This window comes from Symsagittifera roscoffensis, chromosome 7, assembly GCF_963678635.1.
Source record: "Symsagittifera roscoffensis chromosome 7, txSymRosc1.1, whole genome shotgun sequence".
Lineage (NCBI taxonomy): Eukaryota > Metazoa > Xenacoelomorpha > Acoela > Convolutidae > Symsagittifera > Symsagittifera roscoffensis.
In genome coordinates this window covers 21,638,956-21,660,317 of record NC_087068.1, presented here as the reverse complement: position 1 = coordinate 21,660,317, position 21,362 = coordinate 21,638,956, and the positions used below count along the sequence as shown (strand labels likewise).

The following is a 21,362-nucleotide window of genomic DNA, read 5'->3' as shown; positions in this document are numbered from 1 at the left end:
GATGCAAAGAATTGAAAAATAATGAAAAAAAAAACTAGATAAAAATAAAGTTTTCGTATGTCACTGTGAAAGAGAGTTAAAGCTGAGCTAAAGATGAAGGTAATTATTGATTGTTTTTCAGAATTTGTTTTACTGATGCGGTATGAAAAATTAGGTTTTACCTAGAACCTTAGTTGTTTCTCAACTAAGGCGAGAAGAGCGAAATTTTTTGTTACTCTGAAGTTTTCCCGAAGAACTAGTCCTTCTACTGCAAACAAAAAAAGAGTAGCAGTTTCTGCAGGAAGCATTCGCGCAACCACTTCTATTAATTGAATGTTTCATCTAGATTTGATAGAGTAATTTTTAAGAAAATTCAAAAAATTTTGATTAAATAGTCGGCCAAATGTTTACTGGACCCAAAAGCGTCCACTTATTTTAACATTTACTATTTAAACTCTTTTTATAGTTCAAGGTTCAAACACAGAGGTAGAGTGGAGCTTTGCACCACTAGCGAAAATGATGAAAACATTTGAAAAATAATGAAAACAAAACTAGGTGAACCACAATTTTCGTATGTCACTGTGAAGGACACTTAGGGCTCAACTAAAGATGTAGGTAATTATTGATTGTTTCTAGAAATTCTTTTCCTGATGAGTGATGAAATGCGTACTTTCAAAAACTATGTTTTGCCTAGAATCGTAGTTGTTTCTCAACTAAAGTGAAAACAGCGAAATTTTTTGTTATTTTTGAATTTTCCCGAAGAACTAGTAGTAGCTTCTGCGCGAAAAGTTTGCGGAACCACTTCTATCGATTGAATGTTTCATCTAGATTTGATAGAGCAATTTTTAAGAAAATTCAAAAAATTTCGACAAATTAGTCGTCAAAATTCGAAAATCATAAATTTTTTTTGCTAAATGCAGGTCGTGGTAGAGTAGGGAAGATTCCCAAAAAATTTTCTCGAATGAACATTTACCTGTGATTTTTTCAAGTCGATTAAAAAAATTCCAATTTTCAATTTTTAATTTGTGTAAAGATTATAAATTTTTTTCTAGCAGAGCCTGGGCGTAGCAAATATAAATTTGAGCTTCCAAGAAACTGTTGGGTCGATGATTAAACCTATGATATCAGATTTGGCAGATTACTTATGGAGAAAAGACACAAATTGGTTAACAAATAAAAAAGTTGATGTTAGTTGACCTCAGGTTTGGGAGGTTAGTTTTTGAGAAACATTTAAAAAATATTTGAAAAAGGTCACAAAAATCAAAAAACTTGTCTATTCCGAGTGGCATGATTTTTTGTGAGAAAAAATTTGGACATAACACTGATTAAGGAAAGTTTTCAAGTCCATTCTTTTATTTGAAAACTGAATATAAGATTTGCTATGTTAGTTATTGAGCAAATGAAAAAATATCGGTCCAACATTCCTCCCAAAGACATTATCGAAAGCTGTAGACAAAAAGGGAAAGCGAAAAGAGAGCAGGTGAATATGCAGGCACTCGAAAACGTATTCAGTCTTTGTATGTATTCCTCTTTTCTGAAATTCAATAGAGAGGTCTTTTCAGAAAATTTTTTTCTTCTGCAAAATTTGAATTGTCCAAAACGTCTTATTAAAATAAAATAAAAACCCTTACACTTTCATAATACCTGTTTATACCAAGCAAGAGTTGTGAGCAAACACAACAAGCAAGACATTTGAAATTCAAATTAGCAACTGGACAAAACTTACGAAGTGGAAACAAGGTCGACCATCTTTGAGCAGACACCAGTTGAGCCGAAAAAAAAACTTTTATGTAAAACACTTTAATAAGTTACAAGTCGCCCCTGAAACTAGCCTGTAGTTACTAGTACTCAGCCATTTGTTAAACTTGAAGTTTCTAGAAATTGGGCTTGTTTTTGTTCCTGCAGATTCATTCAATTGATTTTGTTGAGCTAGTTGTTAGCTACAAAAGTTTTGATTCCAGTTTGATAACGATTGCTTATCGCAAGCATAATGAAAGAAATTTTACAATTTCTAAAAAACTAAAATTAACAAATAATTAGTCTCTGAAAAACTCCCAATTTACAAGCGTGGAAGGAAATTTTTCTAACTGCTGAAGTGAACTGTCTCATCTGTGCATAAGTTTTTTGAATGTAAATAAAAAATATGCAAAACTTGCAAAATAGAAAAACTTTTGAGTGAAAAAGATGTTTGACATCAAATATGGCGAACGAAGTTGTCCTAAAATATGCAACTTTTGTCCAATTTACGTGAGTAAACTTTTAATTTCAAAAATTATTCTAACTAAAACAAAAAAATTTCCAATCTGTTCATAATCTATTCATTAAAAAGGTTTCTAATTATTGGACCGAGTGCTACAGGAATCAAAAATTACCGGAGTTTTGTTCTCTGTTTTTTTACCCTGTTGCTTAAGGAAATGCGAGCCAAGAGCGGCTCAGTCACAGGCAGGAAACCCGGAAACCCCGCAACTGGAAGCCACGCAACCGGGAACCCCGCCAACTGGGATCTCCGCAATATGAGCACGATATTGATCGAAAAAAATCTTAAGTTGCAGTATGCCATATTTTTCCCAGAGTTGCGACAAGCTCTGAGAAGCAATCTGTTCGTGTTCGATTGAACCCTGGGTTTTCTCAAGTCTAACAGCGTGTCTAGCAACAGGCCAGTCCGCGAGGAAACTACAGCTCCAAGGCGAGGCCCCGCAGATTGTGTAATATCAAAACAACATATTGGAGAATCCTTGCGGCTAATGCCCCTCCTTTACTTGTTTTGCCGAAAAAAACTACCAGCCCATTTGACAGCTCGAAACCCATTTTTGGGAGATGACATCCAAGAAACCTAAAAAGAATTTAAAAGAGTGATTAGCTGGCTGTTAAAACTTAAAAGGAAATTATAATCAATTTGTTTTAACTTTTTTATTAATAACTTAAAACCATTAATAACTTAGGTTCAATTTTCTAATTCCAAACTAAAAGATAATTGATCAAATTAGATTTTTTTTCAATATTTGCTAAAATCATATTATCGAAAACTTGGTCGAAATTAGTGTAAAATTGAACACGGTGACAAAAGTATGAAACCATTTAGAGCTAAATTTAAAGTTCACATTACACGTGTTTTCTTGGAAAGTTGAAAGATCTTAAAGCTTTTTATCTAAGCTCATACCATAATAAGCAATTAAGTCCCACCCTAAAATTCACCTAGCTCATAAAAATGTTTTGCTCGATGCAAAAACAATTTTACGCGAATTTCTTAGCGTTTTTTCCTGTTACAAAACAATAGCAAATGAGTATGAATAAATTTCGAAAATAGTAATCATTTAACGTAGTAAAAAGAATAAAAAAGGGATCAATCTAAATGATAACTTTTCAACATTTTTGTTGAATGGGCCTATCGGGCACCGCTACTGTTTTAAAGATCAAAAATCTCGTGTTGAAGAGACAACGTTGTGGCTTTGGATGCATGAGGTGGCGAGTGGGAACCAGGCCTGAAACTTTAACTTTTTGCCTTCAATTATTTCTTTGGTCAATTGCCTAACCTAGTGTTCTAACCAACTGAGAACAAATTAGTACTTTAAGCGATAAATACTAGTGTTTCCAATGCAAACGCGTTTACTGTCTTTATTATCCAGCTTCTGCTGCAACTTCTCTGCTGCTGCTGGATCTAAATAGCCAGTTTTACCCAATTTACATGAAAAAGTCTTAAAATCAAACATAAATCAGTTCAATTTCGCCAAAAACCTAATAAAAATGTAAAGTTTTCCAATCTACTCACAATCAATTCATGTTATTTATTGAACCGAGTGCTATCGGAATCAAAAACTACCGGAGATTTGTGGAGCTTTATTTAATCCGGTTGCTTAGGGAAAGGCCCAAGAAGAGCCCAAGAGCGACTCATTTACAGGCAGGTAATCCGGAAACCATGCAACCGTAAACTACGCAACCGGGAACACCGGCAACTGGGAACTCCGCACCCTGACCACAATATTGTTCAAAAAGAATTTTTAAGTTGCGGTATGCCATATATTCCCCAGAGTTGCGACAAGCTCTGAGAAACAAACTTTTTGGACAAACTTCGAGTTTCCTCAAGTCTAGCTGCTCGCTGTTAGACTTGAGGAAACTTGAAGTTTGTCCAAAAAAAATTGTTTCTCACAGCTTGTCGCAACTCTGGGGAATATATGGCATACCGCAACTTAAAAATTCTTTTTGAACGATATTGTTCTCTGCTGCCGGATCTGTTTAGCCAGTTTGTCCAATTTACGTGAAAAAAGTATTGAGATCAACCTAAGCCAATTCACTTTCGCTAAAAACTTATTCAAACAAAAACGTAAAGTTGTCCAATCTACTCATAATCAATTCATTAAAAGGGTTGTTTTTTATTGAACCGAGTGCTATCGGAATCAAAAACTACCGGAGTTTTGTTGACATTTATTGGATCCTGTTGCTTAATGAAGAGCCCAAGAGCGGCTCAGTTACAGGCAGGAAATCTGAAAACCCCGCAACCGCAATCTACGCAACCGGTAACACCGGCAACTGAGAATTTCGCAACCTGAAAACAGTATTGATCAAAAAGTTATTAAGTTGCGCGTTGTAATACATTCCACAGAGATGCGATAAGCTCTGAGAAACAAACTTTTTGGACAAAGCTCGAGTTTCCTCACGATTAACAGTGTGTCTTGCAGCAACTTGTCTGCTGCTACATCTTTTAGCCAATTTAGCCAAAATGGTCAGCGAGATTCACACGTTCTATAAAACAGCCATTTTGTCTAAATGTTGTTTGACCCGCTTGAAAGACCGAAGGTATTTGACCCCTGGTCTGGACAATAACATAATTTTTACAGTGAATAAAACACCCTTGTTACCGTTAAAATCAATATAAGGTGGTACATAACTTTGTATCAATTTTACACATTTCAATTTATTTCAAATTCAGTTTTTCATTAAAATTCAGTTGTGGTATGCCCTAACCTCTCTATACTCCAATTTGCAACCTCATGTTTTGAATACAATTTTTTTGTTTCACATTTGGTCAGTCAAATGTTTAGTAGACTCAACAGCTTCCGCTCAACTTTGGGACATTAACCAAGTCCTTTTACAATCTTTATTATGAGAAAAACTGTCCCTGATTACCCCAGAGTTTGCTTGAGCTAGTCATTAAATCATGCTTAATTATCTTTTTGATAGAATGAGATTTTTTCTGCTCAATTAAAATTTGATTTACTTAAATGATGAAAAAGGGGGGTGGGTAGCAAGAAGGGACTCATTTCAATTGCTGAAAGAGAGAGATAAAAAAGGAGAGGAGGGCTGAATTGGAGAGACAATTGTCTCATTTGCGGAATAATTGAGAGGTTTGTTTGTCTCAATTGCTGATATAATTAAGCAATCGGAGGGGATACGTTCAAGGTTATCATCCAACAAAATAAGGTGATACAAAATGGTTCGGATAAATTTTTAAACTGTTGAACTTGTGCTGTAAGAACGCCTCGACAAAATGCGCAATTTGAACAGAAGCGGAGTCCACTAACAAACTGTGTAATCGAGCGACATTTCGCTTCAATTTGCTCCATTGCAAAAGTACATTCATCTGCGGATTCCGAAACAAACATGGCTTTGCATTTGTCTCTAAAATCCGCATTGTCACTGAATTCCTAATTTTTGCTCATTAGCCAAATCAGAGTTTTAGCGCCTAGTGCTTAAACATTTTTTTTCGATTCCATCAGATTTCCGAGTTTAAAAGATTATCGAAACATTGCGGAATCTAACACAATATAAGCGGATTCCAAGGATAATGTCAGCGGAACCCAAACCACTACCAAAGTGCCGAGCTTGGCCTTGTGATAATTTTTTAAAAAGGTTCTTTATTTTGATTATTATATGCGACAAGCTCTGAGAAACAAACTTTTCAGACATAATCACGAGTTTCCTCAAGTCTAACAGCGGGTCTAGCAACAACTTGTCTGCTGCTGCATCTTTTTAGCCAATTGAGCAAAAATAGTCAGCGAGATTGACACGTTCTATAAAAAAGCCATACAGTCTAGTTGTTGTTTGACATGCTTGAAAGACCGAAGGTGTTCGACCCTTGGTCTGGACAATAACAAGTTTTTTGCAGTCAAAAAAATACACTTGTTACCTTAAAGTCAGTATAAGGTAGTATAAATTTTTTAAATCAATTTTACACACTTCAATTTGTTTTTTTTTAAACTTCAGTTGTGGTTTCCAATTTTCCAATTTGCATCCTCATATTTTGTACACGACTTTTTTGTTTTAAATTTGGTCAGTCAAATGTTTAGTAGATTCAACAGCTTCCGCTCGAGCATACACACATACAAACATACATACATACATACATACATAGATACATACATACATATATATTTACATACGTACATACATACATACATACATACATACATACATACATACATACATACATACATACATACATACATTTATACGTAAATACATACATACACACATACATACATATTTTCTAGTGGTTTTTTTACTCGAACATTTGAAAAAGGTCGCTCACATTGTTTGTGGTCTAGACATCAAAAAATATCTTGCTTGAGTTGAGAACGGTTAAGCACTTTTTTTAAATTGTAGATAATACTTCAACTGCATCTTAGCGTCACATTAGCTTTCCAGGCCTTTTGATGGTTTTAATCGGTTTTCTTTATAAGACCGCTCAAATTTCGTCTGAAAAACCGTTTAAAAACCACCGCAAGAAGTGAGCGGTTTTTGAGCGGTTTCTTAAGCAAAATTTGAACGTTTTGAGCGGTTTTTCCAAAACAAATCCGCCAAACCGCTCCAACCGCTCAAATCTTGCTGGAAAACCGCTCAAACCGCTCATTTTTCGAGCGGTTTTTGAGCGGGATCTCGACCCGGGTCAACTTTGGGAAATTAACCAACTCCTTATACAATCGTTATCATGAGAAAGAGTGTCCCTGATTACCCCAGTGTTTGAGTGAGCTGGTCATTAAACTATGCATAGTTATTTTTTTGATAGAATGAAATTTTTCTGCTCAATTAAAATTTGATTTACTTAAATGCTGAAAAACGGGGGTGGATTCCAACACAAAATAGCGAATGCTAAGGATAATGTCAGCAAAACCCAAATCACTACCAAAATTCCGAGCTTGGCCTCGTGATAATCTTGTAAAATTGGTTCTTTAATTTTATCATTATATGCGAATGGAAAACCCCTTGTGTTAAAACTCGACGACGTGTTTTCTGTAGAGGTGATTGAAACTTTGTATGCATGTAAAGATACCTGCATGGGATTCGATGAAGAGATTGTTATTGCCTGTCTGTGTGGAGAATGTGAAAGCGTTTGCCTGCAGCCCCGCCACACATGAACTATAGATAATGCGCGCTTTTGTGAATTCTTTCTTGACATAATTCGGATTTCCCTGAAATTCATTTTGTTAACAATTGGTGAATGTTTCGACTTCTGAATAAAAAGCAGAAGAATTACTTGAAGTGGTTTTTCAGTCTAGTTTCGGCAAATAAAATAAAGTTTTAACAAATGTTTTTATACCGTATGAAAAATATCAATTTCTGATTTTAAATGTAAATTTTGGCCTCATTTTTTGGTGAATTTCTGAGGTTTTGAAAATACCCAATTTAGCCATACGCTGGATCAATTTATGCGCCTGGTGAAAAAACTTTTATGGTGCTAAAAGAGCATTGCGATTTGTTTTGCGTGGCGAAATAGGCCGCAGCACAAAATTGTTCCAAATTGAATTGAGGCAAGCTAATATTGGTCGCATTAATTTTGTACTGCTCTAACCTTTATACTTAAGGTTAAATATTGACCACAATTTATGGTTTTCATTTTTCTCTCTAAAATTGATCAATTCCTTTTAACGGGCTGGGGAAATTGTTGCTGAGGTTGTGCTAGTTAAGAATAATTGAGTGTTATAAGTACGTACTAAGAATTTCATATCTAAAAACTTCTAAGGACTCATTAAAGATGTGGCTTAGTTTTGATCTTACAACATCTCAACATCGCCCAGAAATTCACAAATTATTAATCACAATCTGCTCAAACGAGGTGTACAATTGTGCTTTTCCTGGTAAGGCTTTTTATTATAAGGTCAAATTGATCACCACCAAAGTTTATCAACAAAACGGCACAACCATTAACACTTTTTGAAATTTTATAGTGTCTTGTTTCTATTACGTATTTATTACGTATGCGAAAATTAAATTATTGTTTATTGCAGCTAACAGTTAAGCTACACTGCCAAAATGACCCGCACTACGGCTTAAAATTTTATTTTTGCTCAAATGCCATTCCAAAAGATGTTTATTGGACTATTTGTGACATTAAGAGTGGAGTTAATTAGCAGAATACGAAAAAACTTTGTTCTCAGCAATAACATAGTCGAACTATGAATTGCCAGGAAAGACGAGATTATACCAACTCGTTTGAGCAGAAAGCGGTTTGCATTTTGTTATCTATTTTTTGAGCTATGAGGTCAGAATTTAGTTATGACCTAATGTAAATAGAACTGTTGGATGTTTTGATCCAAGTATTGAAAATTCATAATCTGTGAGAGTATATTTTATGGCTGTGCATTCTCTCATAAGAGTAGAGAGTCTAAATTCAGCTTGTGTAAATAGTCTTGAATTTGCTGAAATATGATTCATTTTATTTGTTCCACTGTGTGATTCTAATAATGCTGCGCCGATGCCGAACTTTGAGGCGTCGCACATAGCATAAAATGGTTGGTCTGGATCTGGAATAGTATTTGATATTTGTTCAGTGAGGAGTGTTTTTATTTCTTCAAATCGTTTTTGGTGTTCTGTTGTCCATTCAAAATTTTTTTTTGTCTGGGAATTTTATAAAATGATCTTAAACATAGTTGCCTTTTATAGACGTATATACTTAAAAAGTTAAGCATTCCAAAACATTTTTGGATTTTCTTTTTAATTGATGGAATTTGAAGTTTTATGGTTGCGTCAATGCGAGATTTTATTGGAGTGATTGTATTTCCTTCAATAATATGTCAATGGATTTTTACACGAGCGAGGGAAAAATGTGAACTGTCTGGGGCCGCTTTCATGTTTTCTTTAAGTTGTATTTGGTGGTATTTATCCAATAGTTTAAACATTTTGCGTTTTGCTTGTGATTGCATGAAAACATCGCATAAATATTTTATGACATTTTTACTGAGAATGAGTGGTCGAAAAATCTTACTCATAAATGCTGAAAATGCTGCTGGTCCTATGGAACTTCCATAGAAAAGTCTATTAAATTCGTTTTGTTGGTTTCCAATAACGAATTGTGCTAAGCGTCGTGATTGTTCATCTAGTGACATTTGATTGTTTGCGCTGTTCATGTCAGCTGTTGGAAAATATTTTCCGATTATTTTTGTGAGAATTACTTGATTTGGTTCTATGGACCAATTACATTTAGATTCATCAATGAGAGAATTAAGGTATCTTGCGTCTAGAACAATTTTGAATAATTCTTCTCTGGTATTATCATTATCTGGAAATGGTTTTCCTGAACTATTTTTACTGTGAATGTTTTTGTTTGGTAAATTCTGGTCTTTTTTCATGTATTGACAAAATGATATATTTGGTTCTCTATATTTCTGTGGTTTGTTCTGATTATCCTGTTGTTTCTGTCTACCTTCAGGAATGCTATGTCATATCTACGGCAATAGTTACATCATTTTTTGAAAGATCGTTGCCATAAATTTTGGATTTTTATAAATTTTGGATTGTAGATACTTAATATTTGAGTGATTTTTTCAGCTAGTTCAGTGTCAGACTCATGAATGTTATTTATTTGTGAAGTAGTTGTATGGATGTTGCTTACGTATTGTAATTTTAAATTTTCTGTTTTTTCCAGTTTCATAGTAATTTCAGCTTGTTCTAGCTTATCTACAAGTTTTCGGAAATCTATATCGGGTTCTCGAATTGAAGATGGATGCGATGCTCTCTTTTTAATCGCTATTTTCCGTAATTGTGGTGTTAGAGTTATGATTAAAATTTCTGTCATTTTTGGGTTTTTATAGTCATGCGTATCAAGGGAATATGCTTTTCTTACCAATGTTTCGACTCTTACTGCAAGTTTTTTAATTGTGTCATTAGGGAGTCTACCAATTTCGTTGCATAGAACTTTTTGATGTTGTTTGTTCCTTTCAGAGTCAAACATTTTTGAAAATTCTTGTGTGATTCTTTCCAATCTGATTTGAAATCTATAAATAAAACTGAAAACCTTTTTTGGACTGCGCCATCAAGTGTGGTTTGGATTAGAATTGTGTGTCTATGTATCCAATTTTAATGAAGTGGTGTATTTAGTGGTTCAGGTGCTATATTCAATATGAATTGGCTGTGACTCCGTTTAAATAATATTCTACTGAGTATTCAGGATCTGTTTCTAGGAATAACATTAGTGGTTTACTAGATGATATAGAAGATCCACCCATAAGGTATGGATTCATAGTCATTTGTAGTGAATCTGCGGAATTTGGTTTTTGAAAAAAATTTGTAAGTTGTGTTTTTGTTATTTCATGTTGTTATGAATAATATGGTAATGGGATTTCATTTTGCATTTGAGTTGGTTGATAACTTCGTGTATTAAAAGGATTTTGTGATTTAAAGTTATTATCATATGATGTTGGTTTATGTCTTGTTTGTCGTGTTGGTTTGTTTCTTGTATATGGTTCGAGAAGATCTGGTTGATAGATAGGATCTGGTTGATCAATTTTCCAATTATTGTTTTTTTTTATGATTTGTACTGAGTCATTGTTGATTTTGACTATAGTAATTTTCATCTTCTGAATAATGTGGTTGATTCCTTAAATGTCGTTTATTAGTAATGGTTTTATTTTGCTGGAAAATGGATAATTTTCGCTACGATCTCTTGTAGCTCGTTGTTTATCGTTAAAAAATACTATGTGAGAGGCATGTTGTGGCACGTTTTGATTAAACTTTTGTGCTTGTGATCACTATTCGTATAGGGGGGTTTTGTTGTTTTGGATTTTAAAAAAAAAACTATAAGTTTGATCTGAAAAGTAGTTTCTATCAGACGTTTTTTGTTTATTTGCTGGTCGTGATGTCGTTACTGGTTTAGATGTTTGATAATCCATTTTTGAGTATTTTGGTATAATAGAAGGTTTTACTGTGGATTGTATAGTTGTTTGCGGGAATGCTGTATGTTTATTTTTTGAAGATTTCAGTGTAGGATGAATGGGGGAAATGCTTTGTTGCGTTGTTGTTGGCATTGTTTCATTAACGAAATGTGATGGAGTTTGAATACCTTGTTGTATAAGATTTTTTGTTCCATTTAAATTTTCTTGTGTATTATTGAATGTAGAATTTAAGCTTTTATTTCTTGTTCTGTCAGGGAACATTGCATGATAATTTAAAGGTGTTGCATCAATAGTAAGTGGAGTTATTCTATCGTAGTCTTTATTAGTGGAAATGAATGCTTGAATTGATATATCAATTGTTTTACTAAAAAACTGGACCAATCAAGGACCCAAACATAATATGTTTAATCTGCTAATTTAGTTTCATTTTCTGAAATTTGTGGTCGAAATTTTTTTCTTGGTAGTGCTATGAGATCGTTGTTATGGACAAAATAATCATTAATAAACCATGCTAGTATCTTTTGTAGATCATGTTTAACGTTTTTTGTGAGATTCCGTTAAATTTGAGTTTTTCACGGATTCTATTTAAAAAATTTGAAAAAACCCAGATTTCCTGTCTTACAGTTGAATGTCGGGATGTTTGAGTTGGAGACTCATTTTGTGTTTCTTTCATTTCCTATTAGTATGAATAAATAGCTATAGATAAGTGAAAAAAAACATCATTTGTGAATATTGAATTTGCTCTTTGTGAATTTTGGTGTTGTATATTTTTACATAGTCTGTGAAAACATTCGAGATTTCTATATCTATATCGTCTGTTTGGATTTGATGTTTAGTGTGATTTAGTTTGGTGATACAATTTCAATTGTAATTATCCGTAAAATTATTTGATATTACATATACCTTTGAGATAGTGGTCAGGTAATTGTCGTTTTATTTTAACTTCAGGAAAATCTTGTTTACATGAGCTATTTCCTTTTTCAAATAAATTTACAATTAAGTTGTAACAAAATTGTACTTGTCCTCGGGCGGGATCGTTTTGTGGTTTTATGAAAAAGGGAGTGTCGAGTAATCATCAAAACTTTTGTTGTTTTTGGTCATGTTTAATTTTGTAGAACTGTTAGTGAGTAACATACAATATGTCTTCTTGGTTGATTCCAATTATATAGACGCGTTAGTTTGTTGATATATGACTTTTTTATTTTGCGTTTTGCTTTTATTGATGATGATGTTGTAGCTTCTGAGTCAGAAAGTACATTTGGTCGTCTGTTGGGTTACTTTTTTGATGATTCTTCTAAGTTTGAGGTTCTGTATTGTGTTTTTTCACGATTCTGAGGCTACGTTTCATCGTTTTGAAACTTGTTTTTTTTATAATTTGTTTTGTTTTGTTATGGTTGTCTTTTTTCCTGTTTGTTTTTTTGACCTAATATATCCTATTGTTTTTCTGTGCTGTGTGATTACAAGATCGTATCTATTGTTTTTAATTAAACAGTTATGTATTAAGATTGTTTTTTTACTGCCTAGATTATCCCTTGACATAAGGTTTAGGATGATGGATGCAATACTTTGGGGTTAGAATTTTTATTTTCTTAAATTGTTAGTTCTTACGGTTTTTTTTGTGGTTATCTTAACTTGGGCCATAGATTGTCGTGGTTGACGGGTTGGAGGGAGAGTATATCAATTCGGTTTTAATCTATGAGTTACTTACTTAATCTTACCTAGGGGATGTGATTTGCGATCGAGTGTTGGAGAATAGCAAATCAATGCACAAGGTTCAGTTATATTTAGATATTCAGGTATAACAGATAAATCGTTGAATACTATTTTATGACTTACTAATTGTTTAAGGGTTTTAGTCTGGGTCATCTTAGAGGAAGGTTTCAAGTGATGGATGAGTAACTTAAGTTCTTCACTTTTTAGCTTAATTAAAATGGTTAATTTTTCAAAAAAGTTCTTTTAGTCCTGTGTCGTTTATAAGGGTTGGGTAGTGAATCGACGTTTGAGGTCTTTAGACACTTTTAAAATTATGGGAAGGGGAGAACAAAATTGTTCTGATTTGATCCAAGGAAAAAAAGATCCAAGGGAAGCCTTGATGATCTATTTATGAAGAAAAATGAAATATGGAAAGCAAGGGCAAGCCTTGATAAGTTTTAATGTAATGTTTTAAGTTTGACAAAATTTAAAAGTTAGAGTTTAGATGATATCAGTTTTTTGAATTTTTTCTGTTTTTCAAGTGATGAAGCTGAGACGAGGAAAATCAAGTGTTGATTTTTAGAACTAACAATGATTTTTAATTTTTGTTTTTTTTTAATTTAATAAAACAATTATTCAAAAGTTTTGATTTACTGCAGATTTTGTGGAAAACGACATGTGTTATTTTTATCAGTCGTTATTGTATAGATAGTAGTCTAAGCACCCAAAAAGTTTTTGAAGAATTGTTCTTTAAATAAATTTCATGTCAATAATTGAAAATTTATAGTTAATACATAAAGTATTCTGAGTACAAAAACTTGTTCCGGTTTCGGTCGTACTATCATGTAGTAGAGTGTTCCGTTTCCTGATCGTTTTTCACGCCATGATATTGGTCTTCTTTCAATACTTTCAATACTTTCTTTAGAAAATTAGCGTAGATTTATTGAGACGTAGAGACATTTCTATTAAATTATCTATTGCGTCTAATATTTTTGCAATTTGCAATTGTCTAATTCTAAGTTAGTAAAGGTCTTGTTTGAGACCTTTGATCTCACCAGATGAGTTATGACCTAATGGTTATACTCATAGAGTAATTTCAGACAAGTTACACCGTCTGCTCGTCAAGCTATCTTATTCTCGGCCGGATAGATTCGTGCAACTTCTTGGTCCAATACCGATCTTATTCTTACTCTTATATCTCCTAGTCTCAATAGATCTAGTGTATACTGGTTTATGCGAGTTAGTTTTTGGAGTTTATCCAGAAGGAGAACAACTGTATTCAAGGTTTTTCCAAATTGTTCTGGTGCTGATTAACATTTTATTGTGATTAATTATTAATAATATATTTGGTTTATAAATACTAGTTTAGAACTGGTTCCAGAACAGCCCGCTTCCCCCACCTCTGATGTGAAAAAAATTGAAATGTCGTTTGTTGTGAACTAGGAAGACCAAAATTATTACAACAGAACTCTTTTTTACAACGGAAATGTATAGTAAATACCGCTGCATCGAAAAGTGTTGTTTCAGCATGTATATCCACAAAAGTCAAGGTGCTTTGTTCTGGTTCCCTCATCACACAGAAAACTGTTATTTTGATTCCGTGCAATCTTACTTCGTAGTATCCATCGGCACCTGAAAAGATTGAAACTTAGCTGTTTACTGTCTGTAAACGCTGTGCTGAGTAGAAGTCATCTGTGCTGATGATTCCTTATTGGGGTAAATCCAAATTTTGTCAAAACTCCAGGAAATCTTCCAATCATAATTTTTTGAATTCAATGATACGCAACTACTCAACTTTTTTAAACTTTTCTTTGAAATATATAGATAAATCTTGTCAAAACGTAAGAAACCCTTTTAAAAAATTTAGCAATAGAAACAACTGATGCCCGTTTGAAATTGTGACACTCACTATACCTAATCGGTAATCAGTAAATCTGTACAAATCATTAAGAAAAGTGGACAACCAGATTGATACCTTAGGAGACTAGGGAATCAGTTACGCCTGCACTAAATGTGATTCTTAGTGCAGTAGTAATCGTCTATTATGATTTTAAAAATCAATTTTTGGAAGATATCTCGCACGTCAATTTTTTCGACAAGCAACAATTTTTTGGCGCGTAATTTTTTAGCAGAAAGAGCGGCCCAGAGTGTTGAGCAAGCGCGCAACTTGTTGAATTACAAAATGAACTGACGGAATTCCATGGGCAAATGAATCAAAAAAGTATAGCGCAAATGTTTGAATCGTGTAAAATCCTTCTTCGTGATGTATAATCATTGTCATTCAATTTATGCAAAAGAAATAGCATAGTATAAAAAATCAGTTCGACTAACTATTTGGGTCCGCTTGTCTTATATGGCTGCAGCCGGTGGTTAGTCCGTTTTCTATCCGATATCTCAAGTACCATTTCCTGTTTGAAGATACTGGCTCTGAAGGTGTTCCCTCGCAGTCCTGGTTGAAAAGACGAAAACAGTCGATAAAAAATACGACGATGCTTGTGGTTCTGCTATGATGATGATGATGATGATGATGATGATGATGATGATGATGATGATGATGATGATGATGATGATGGTGGTGATGATGATGATGATGATGATGATGATGATGATGATGATGATGATGATGATGATGATGATGATGATGATGATGATGATGATGATGATGATGATGATGATGATGATGATGATGATGATGATGATGATGATGATGATGATGATGATGATGATGATGATGATGATGATGATGATGATGATGATGATGATGATGATGATGATGATGATGATGATGATGATGATGATGATGATGATGATGATGATGATGATGATGATGATGATGATGATGATGATGATGATGATGATGATGATGATGATGATGATGATGATGATGATGATGATGATGATGATGATGATGATAATGTTCTAATGATAATGATGATTTATTATTTCATACTAAGGATGGAAATGTATCGCTGTTGATAGCCGTTTGAGCCCCATTGTATACGCTGCACTGTTTGGAAATATCCTAGAAAAAAAATTCCAACATAGTCAGTTTAGATGCCTAAGTTTGAGTTTTTCAGGAGGCATTATAAGTTTCACAAATTCGTATTAGACTACTAGGGACAGATCCAAAATTTTCTCCAGCAGAACGGTCTTTGAAAAAAAATTGGAAATCTTGTGACCTACATTTAGGAATTTACAGATAATTTTTACCAAAACATTGCGTATTTTTGGCGCGCTTCCTCCTAAAAATTAGTATTTAATGGCGCCAAAGGCACCTTTAGAAAACTTTCAAGGTCAGTCAGCCAAAAAATTGATCTCTAAAAATATTGTAAAGGTGGACCCTTTGGGTCGGCAGGGGGCCAAATTACCGGGGGACGTCCGCTTTCCAAATACGCAGTTGATAGCTATTTTCATCGAAATTCTTGAACGTTTTCACGGGATTTTTCATGGTGGCGTCCCCATGCTTGAAGGACCGAATGCTTGAAATTAATTTTAGCTTACTTTCAGCCAATCAGAATTGAGTATTCAAAATCTTAAAGTAAGAAAAAAAATCCAGGCCATAAGTGTCAATATTGACCGATTGGATAATAAGCAGATGAGTTTTCAAGACTGAAAAAATCTTATGATTTTGACCTCATTAATCTTGATGATTTTCTGAATATTATTGCGGTTGTAACCCGCAATTTGTAAAATTTTTGATTATTTTCCACTGATTTAATAAATTTTCTCTGAATATTGACTTCGATTTTGTGAGAAAGGCATTTAGCCAATAGAAACGTTTAGCGATTTTGATTGGTTGAAATTTTTCAAGCAATCGGTCTTTCAAGCATGAGACTCCTCATTTGTTTGTAACAGCTCAAAGAGTTACTTTTCATATTACTTTTTTTTAAAAATGCGGTCATAAAGAGAAGCTCTGTTAAATTATCAGCTCTTCGGTTCAAAATGTTCTGAAAAAAAAAAGAAATTACACCCTAGCCGTTAGATTCAAGACACATTTTTTGAAATTTTGACAAAGTAAAAATTTCATTACTTTATTTGGGTTTCAACGGAAAATGTTTCATTTCAAGATGCCACAATTTCAAGATGCCACAATTTAAGGACAATAAAAATGAGGACGGCAAAATTTTCATGGTAAATTTGTGTTGATGGAAACAAACATCATGAATGATAATGTTTGGAATCAAGTGTTCAATACTTGGGCAACATTTAGTTGCGAAAACTTTCATGTTATCCTCAAACAAATTACTTGTTTCGATTGTGAGAAAACTATTTTTTTATGGTTATGTATTAGCCGTTATAAAGTTGAAACAAAATTATTGTGAAAGAGTTTTTCTCCATTGTCTTGTGTGAGTTTTATAAGAGTTAGAAAAACTGAGCTTCAGTTTTTAGAAGCAAATAGCATGCTTAACGTAAAGATAACAGTCAAGTAGTACGTGTCAATTAATTGTCATTTTTATAGTTCAGATTTCTGCTATGGGTGATATTTTTTCTCGGGCAAATTCGATCGTCTAACTAGCCATCTTCGACAATTTTTTTTAATATATTCTGAAATCTGTATAAGCTTAAATATACAAGCTTCTGAAGCGTTTACATAACTTTTTAGATTTGGTGTGATGTGTTTATAGATGCATACCATATCACTTTATATTTAAACAAATTGCATCACTTTCAGCAGTTTTTTCATCTCTTACGGAAGGTTGATTTTAAAAAAACTTCAATCCTGGAAAGACATCGGGCTTGAAATAGTTTCTTAAGATGAATCACTAGGAGATAATTTCAGTTTTATTTGTTCAATTTGATCCAAAAAAACAAATCCTTTCAGTCACGTGGAGAAAAGAGCATTCAAACAGAACTTGCAAAATATTAGCGCAGATATGAACGAGAAGAAATGAAATCTAAGGAGGATGGCTTTGTTTTTTTTGTAATTTGTCGATTGCCCCAGGCATTTTGGGCGCACATTTTTTCTTAATGATTTGCTGCGTTTTTGGGATAATCTTAATTGAAAACGTTTATCTTTTTCAAGGAATCAATGGTAAAAAAACTGTGCTTGTGGTTAACCCTTTGAAAAATCTTTTAAGCCAAGATTGGGCCTTTCAAAATGTTTTAGTTCATTCTGAGAAAACTGTGATTTCCAATGTTTATTTTAACAAAAAAAAACCAAGTATGTTAGTGATGGCTGAATCAGTTTGAATGGCATTTGGTGTAACCATTGATTGAAGTGAACAAGAATACTATTTTTAAAAAAAGAACAGGTGGGTGAAGAGAAGAGGAATAAAAATATTTCTTTTAATGTTCTTTTAAACTTTTTGCCCTCAATCAAATTTAAACTATAATGTTCTTTTAAACTTTTTGCCCTCAACCAAATTTAAACTTTTAATGCTCTTTTAAACTTTTTGCCCTCAATCAAATTTAAACTTTTAATGCTCTTTTAAACTTTTTGCCCTCAAAAGTTTTACCCTCAATCAAATTCGCTCCATACATCCTGGACAAGGCCAGGACTAGGCCAATGAAGTGAATATGTAATCTTTATAGCCATTTCAGGGAAAAATCACTGCTCAAATCAGGCAGTAGAGATTTGGTTAGAAAGGAAAAAACTCAAAAGTTAGCTCATAAATTTGAAGAGAAAACACTTAAGAGCCACTTACTTCCACGTTTTTCTGGAGAAATTATATAAAATATATAGTCTTCTGCGTTAAAAGACAATGGACTTTTTGCGCGTATATTTATAATAAATTGACCAAACTTCAATTCTCAGATTACTTCAAAACAGAAGAACCAAGTAGCTTTTTATTCCTCAGTTTTTCAGTTTTATTGATTCTTTTTACGCTCTCATGTTTTTTTTGAGCTTCGATATTGTAAGTTTTGGCGTCCCACACTCGTTGGAGAAACTGGTTTGTGGTTTCATATCATTGAAACTGTTTTCAAGTGGTTTTAAACATGTCTCAAGTACCTATTGAGCTATCATTGATTATATTTTCCATAAAAAATACTATAAAACTTACTCTAAAACTAAAAATTTAAAACCCGGATGTTATCGCTCTGTTGTCTGCTGTGTTTCTCTTTGAAGTCCTTTCAGAAAAATTTTGCTAAGCAGTAGAAATGGAGTGATTTGCAAGAAAATCAGACGCAAAAACTGACTGTCTTCAAATTCACTTTAATGTTTTGTTTGTTTTTTCATCTATAAATAAATAGTTTCTCTGGCGATTTATTCAAAAAACTGAATTCGAAAAACAACAAAAAATGGGAAATCAGACTCAGTTAAAACTAATTTTGAATTATCAATTTCTAATTAAAAAGGTTTCTCTTATCAGGGCGAAGATCTGAATATCCCAACCTTATTATAAGATTTGTGAAGTTGTGTTTGCTTTTGAAAAATGAAGGAAAATTTAAAATATCAATTTTTTTTTCAGTTTTTGTTCGAAAATCAGTCACCTCACCCGCTTTGTTGAATTTATAGTGAAATTTCTTACATACACCGAAAGAATAAATAGACCAAAAGTTTTGCTTTAATTCAATGAGGAACGGTTTATAAGTCGGACTAAATCTCACCTTTTTTAAAAAAACTTTTAGCACGAAAACTATCATGATTTGCTTATGCCAATCTTGACCAGATTGGTTATCTTCAACCCCCTTAAGTAGTCTATGTCTGGAAGAGAAATCCGAGGGGGGGAGGTGAAAACCGCCTGTTTTCAGTTATGCTATACATTATCCAGTTGTCGCCCTATGTATTAAGATACGGAAAATGTTCTTCAAATAATAGCAGGGTTGAAAAAATATGAAGATAAGTTTCAGAAACTTTTCGCATCAGAAATTACCGAAAAGTACATAATAAAACTTTATATACCATTGTTAATAAGTTTTAAGATGAGCTAAATTTTGATGGTAAGTTTCATAACAATCAGTTTTGGAAAAACTTTGGGTTCTCTTTTTGATACAAAAGGCCTAAAGTTGTTAAGCTAACGCAAAAACGGCGTTTAAAAAGAACCAGTGTTCAAACAAAAGATTTAATTCTTGAGAAAACGTACCATTTGTACTATATAATCTCTTGCAGTTGTAAAAATTTATTATGTATTTCATTGCATTCAACCTCCCATTCAGATTAAAATCAGTTCTTTTTTTTTGTTTGCTCATAACATAAAACTGCATGGTTGATAGTTTTTTGAATCTTTTTGATTGATTTCAACTGTCTTGATTTTACTGTCTTATCTAAGAGTGGTCGTTATTTTGCGATGGTACATCTCAATGATCAATTTCATTGATCAATTTTCAATGACACTCTTTTTATATCTAGTATCATAATAGCAGTAAGCTTCACAAAGTGGAAAATCCATTGGATGTATCTAAACTCCTCCCTGAACAATTCGGGATCTTTTTTTGTTCTTGATGTGCGTGAAGCTTCAAAAACAGGGGAAAAAACACTGTTTATCGATTTTCCTCCTAGCTCGGTTCAACAACCCTTGTTTCCTTGTTTTGCATTTCAACCAATTTAAATTGCTCGTGCTTGCCAGGCCTCCTTCAAATAAGCTTCTTTCTTCTAAATCCAAATAGAGAAAACACTTAAAAAAGTTTATCGAAAAATTTTATAACAGTTCCAGCATTCGGAACTTGGCGTATGCACCTCTAGTATAAAAAAATCCTACTTTGATCCTTTCTCAGTGCTGTATAGTAAATAAGACAGGCTCGAACTCGTACAGTTCTTTACTCGTACAGTCTTTTGAAAAAATGCTTCATCAACGTTTTTTGTGCTTGTTTGTTGCCAAGATATTTTGTCTCTGTTTATAGTTTGTTCTGTCCAGAATTAGCAGGACAGAGTGACAATTGACTAGCATTTTTTTCGTTTCACCTACCACTCCGGATAAAGGAATCTCATCAACAAGTCAACCAGAGATTGAACAAGTTGAACACATTTTACGCGTTGCGTATTGTAGAAATTGACAAATTTTCATGCACGGTCGTGCAAGATCCAAGTAAAGGTTGAAAATTGGTCTTATTTTTTCCGTTGATTGGATTGAAGTTCATTAGTAATATATGTCAGGTAGAAAAAGCGGGTACCACTGTAGATCCCATGTATTAAGGTAGCTCATAGGTTTTTCAGTTTCGGATGGTAAGATGGTAAGATATGAGAAAAATTTTCAAACAATTTTTGTCGCCTGATTTACCGACACAGCAATGTTTCGGATCTTAAACGCTTTCTTAATCATAAAACAATAAACTATTAACCCAAACGCAGCGTTTAAAAAGAATTGTTGAAAAAATGGTTAATTACAGTGAAATTGTAATAATTTACAGCAACGTATATCGTTTTACTACATAAAATCTTACAAATTTAGAGGTTTAGTATGTACTCCATCACAATCAACTTCCCGTTTAGGGTGAAAGCAATTCATTCTTTTTAGTGGCAACAGCGTTGCTAATCCTTTTAAGTTTTCTGTTAGCTGACTTCAACTTCATTTCCTCATCCAATATTGTCGATACTTTGCCATCGGGCCATCTCCAGAGTCTTCTAATGCGCGTTTGTTCTGTCCTTTACTGCTAAGCTTAGAGTTTTGTTTTTTTACTATCGTAGCAGCAATAAGTTTTACTACA

At 33.3% G+C, this 21,362-nt stretch overlaps 1 protein-coding gene across 1 annotated transcript in view; it reads right to left on the bottom strand.

Moving 5' to 3' along the window:
- The window catches only part of LOC134851949 (uncharacterized), an 82,215-nt gene that overhangs the window by 43,275 nt on the left and 17,578 nt on the right, over positions 1-21,362 (bottom strand). Inside the window, exons 2-5 of the mRNA XM_063868224.1 lie at positions 15,727-15,798; positions 15,108-15,225; positions 14,278-14,408; positions 7,247-7,385 (exon numbers count right to left, since the gene is read on the bottom strand). Coding sequence (XP_063724294.1) covers positions 7,247-7,385; positions 14,278-14,408; positions 15,108-15,225; positions 15,727-15,798 — 460 coding nt within the window. The remainder of the gene's footprint in view (positions 1-7,246; positions 7,386-14,277; positions 14,409-15,107; positions 15,226-15,726; positions 15,799-21,362) is intronic.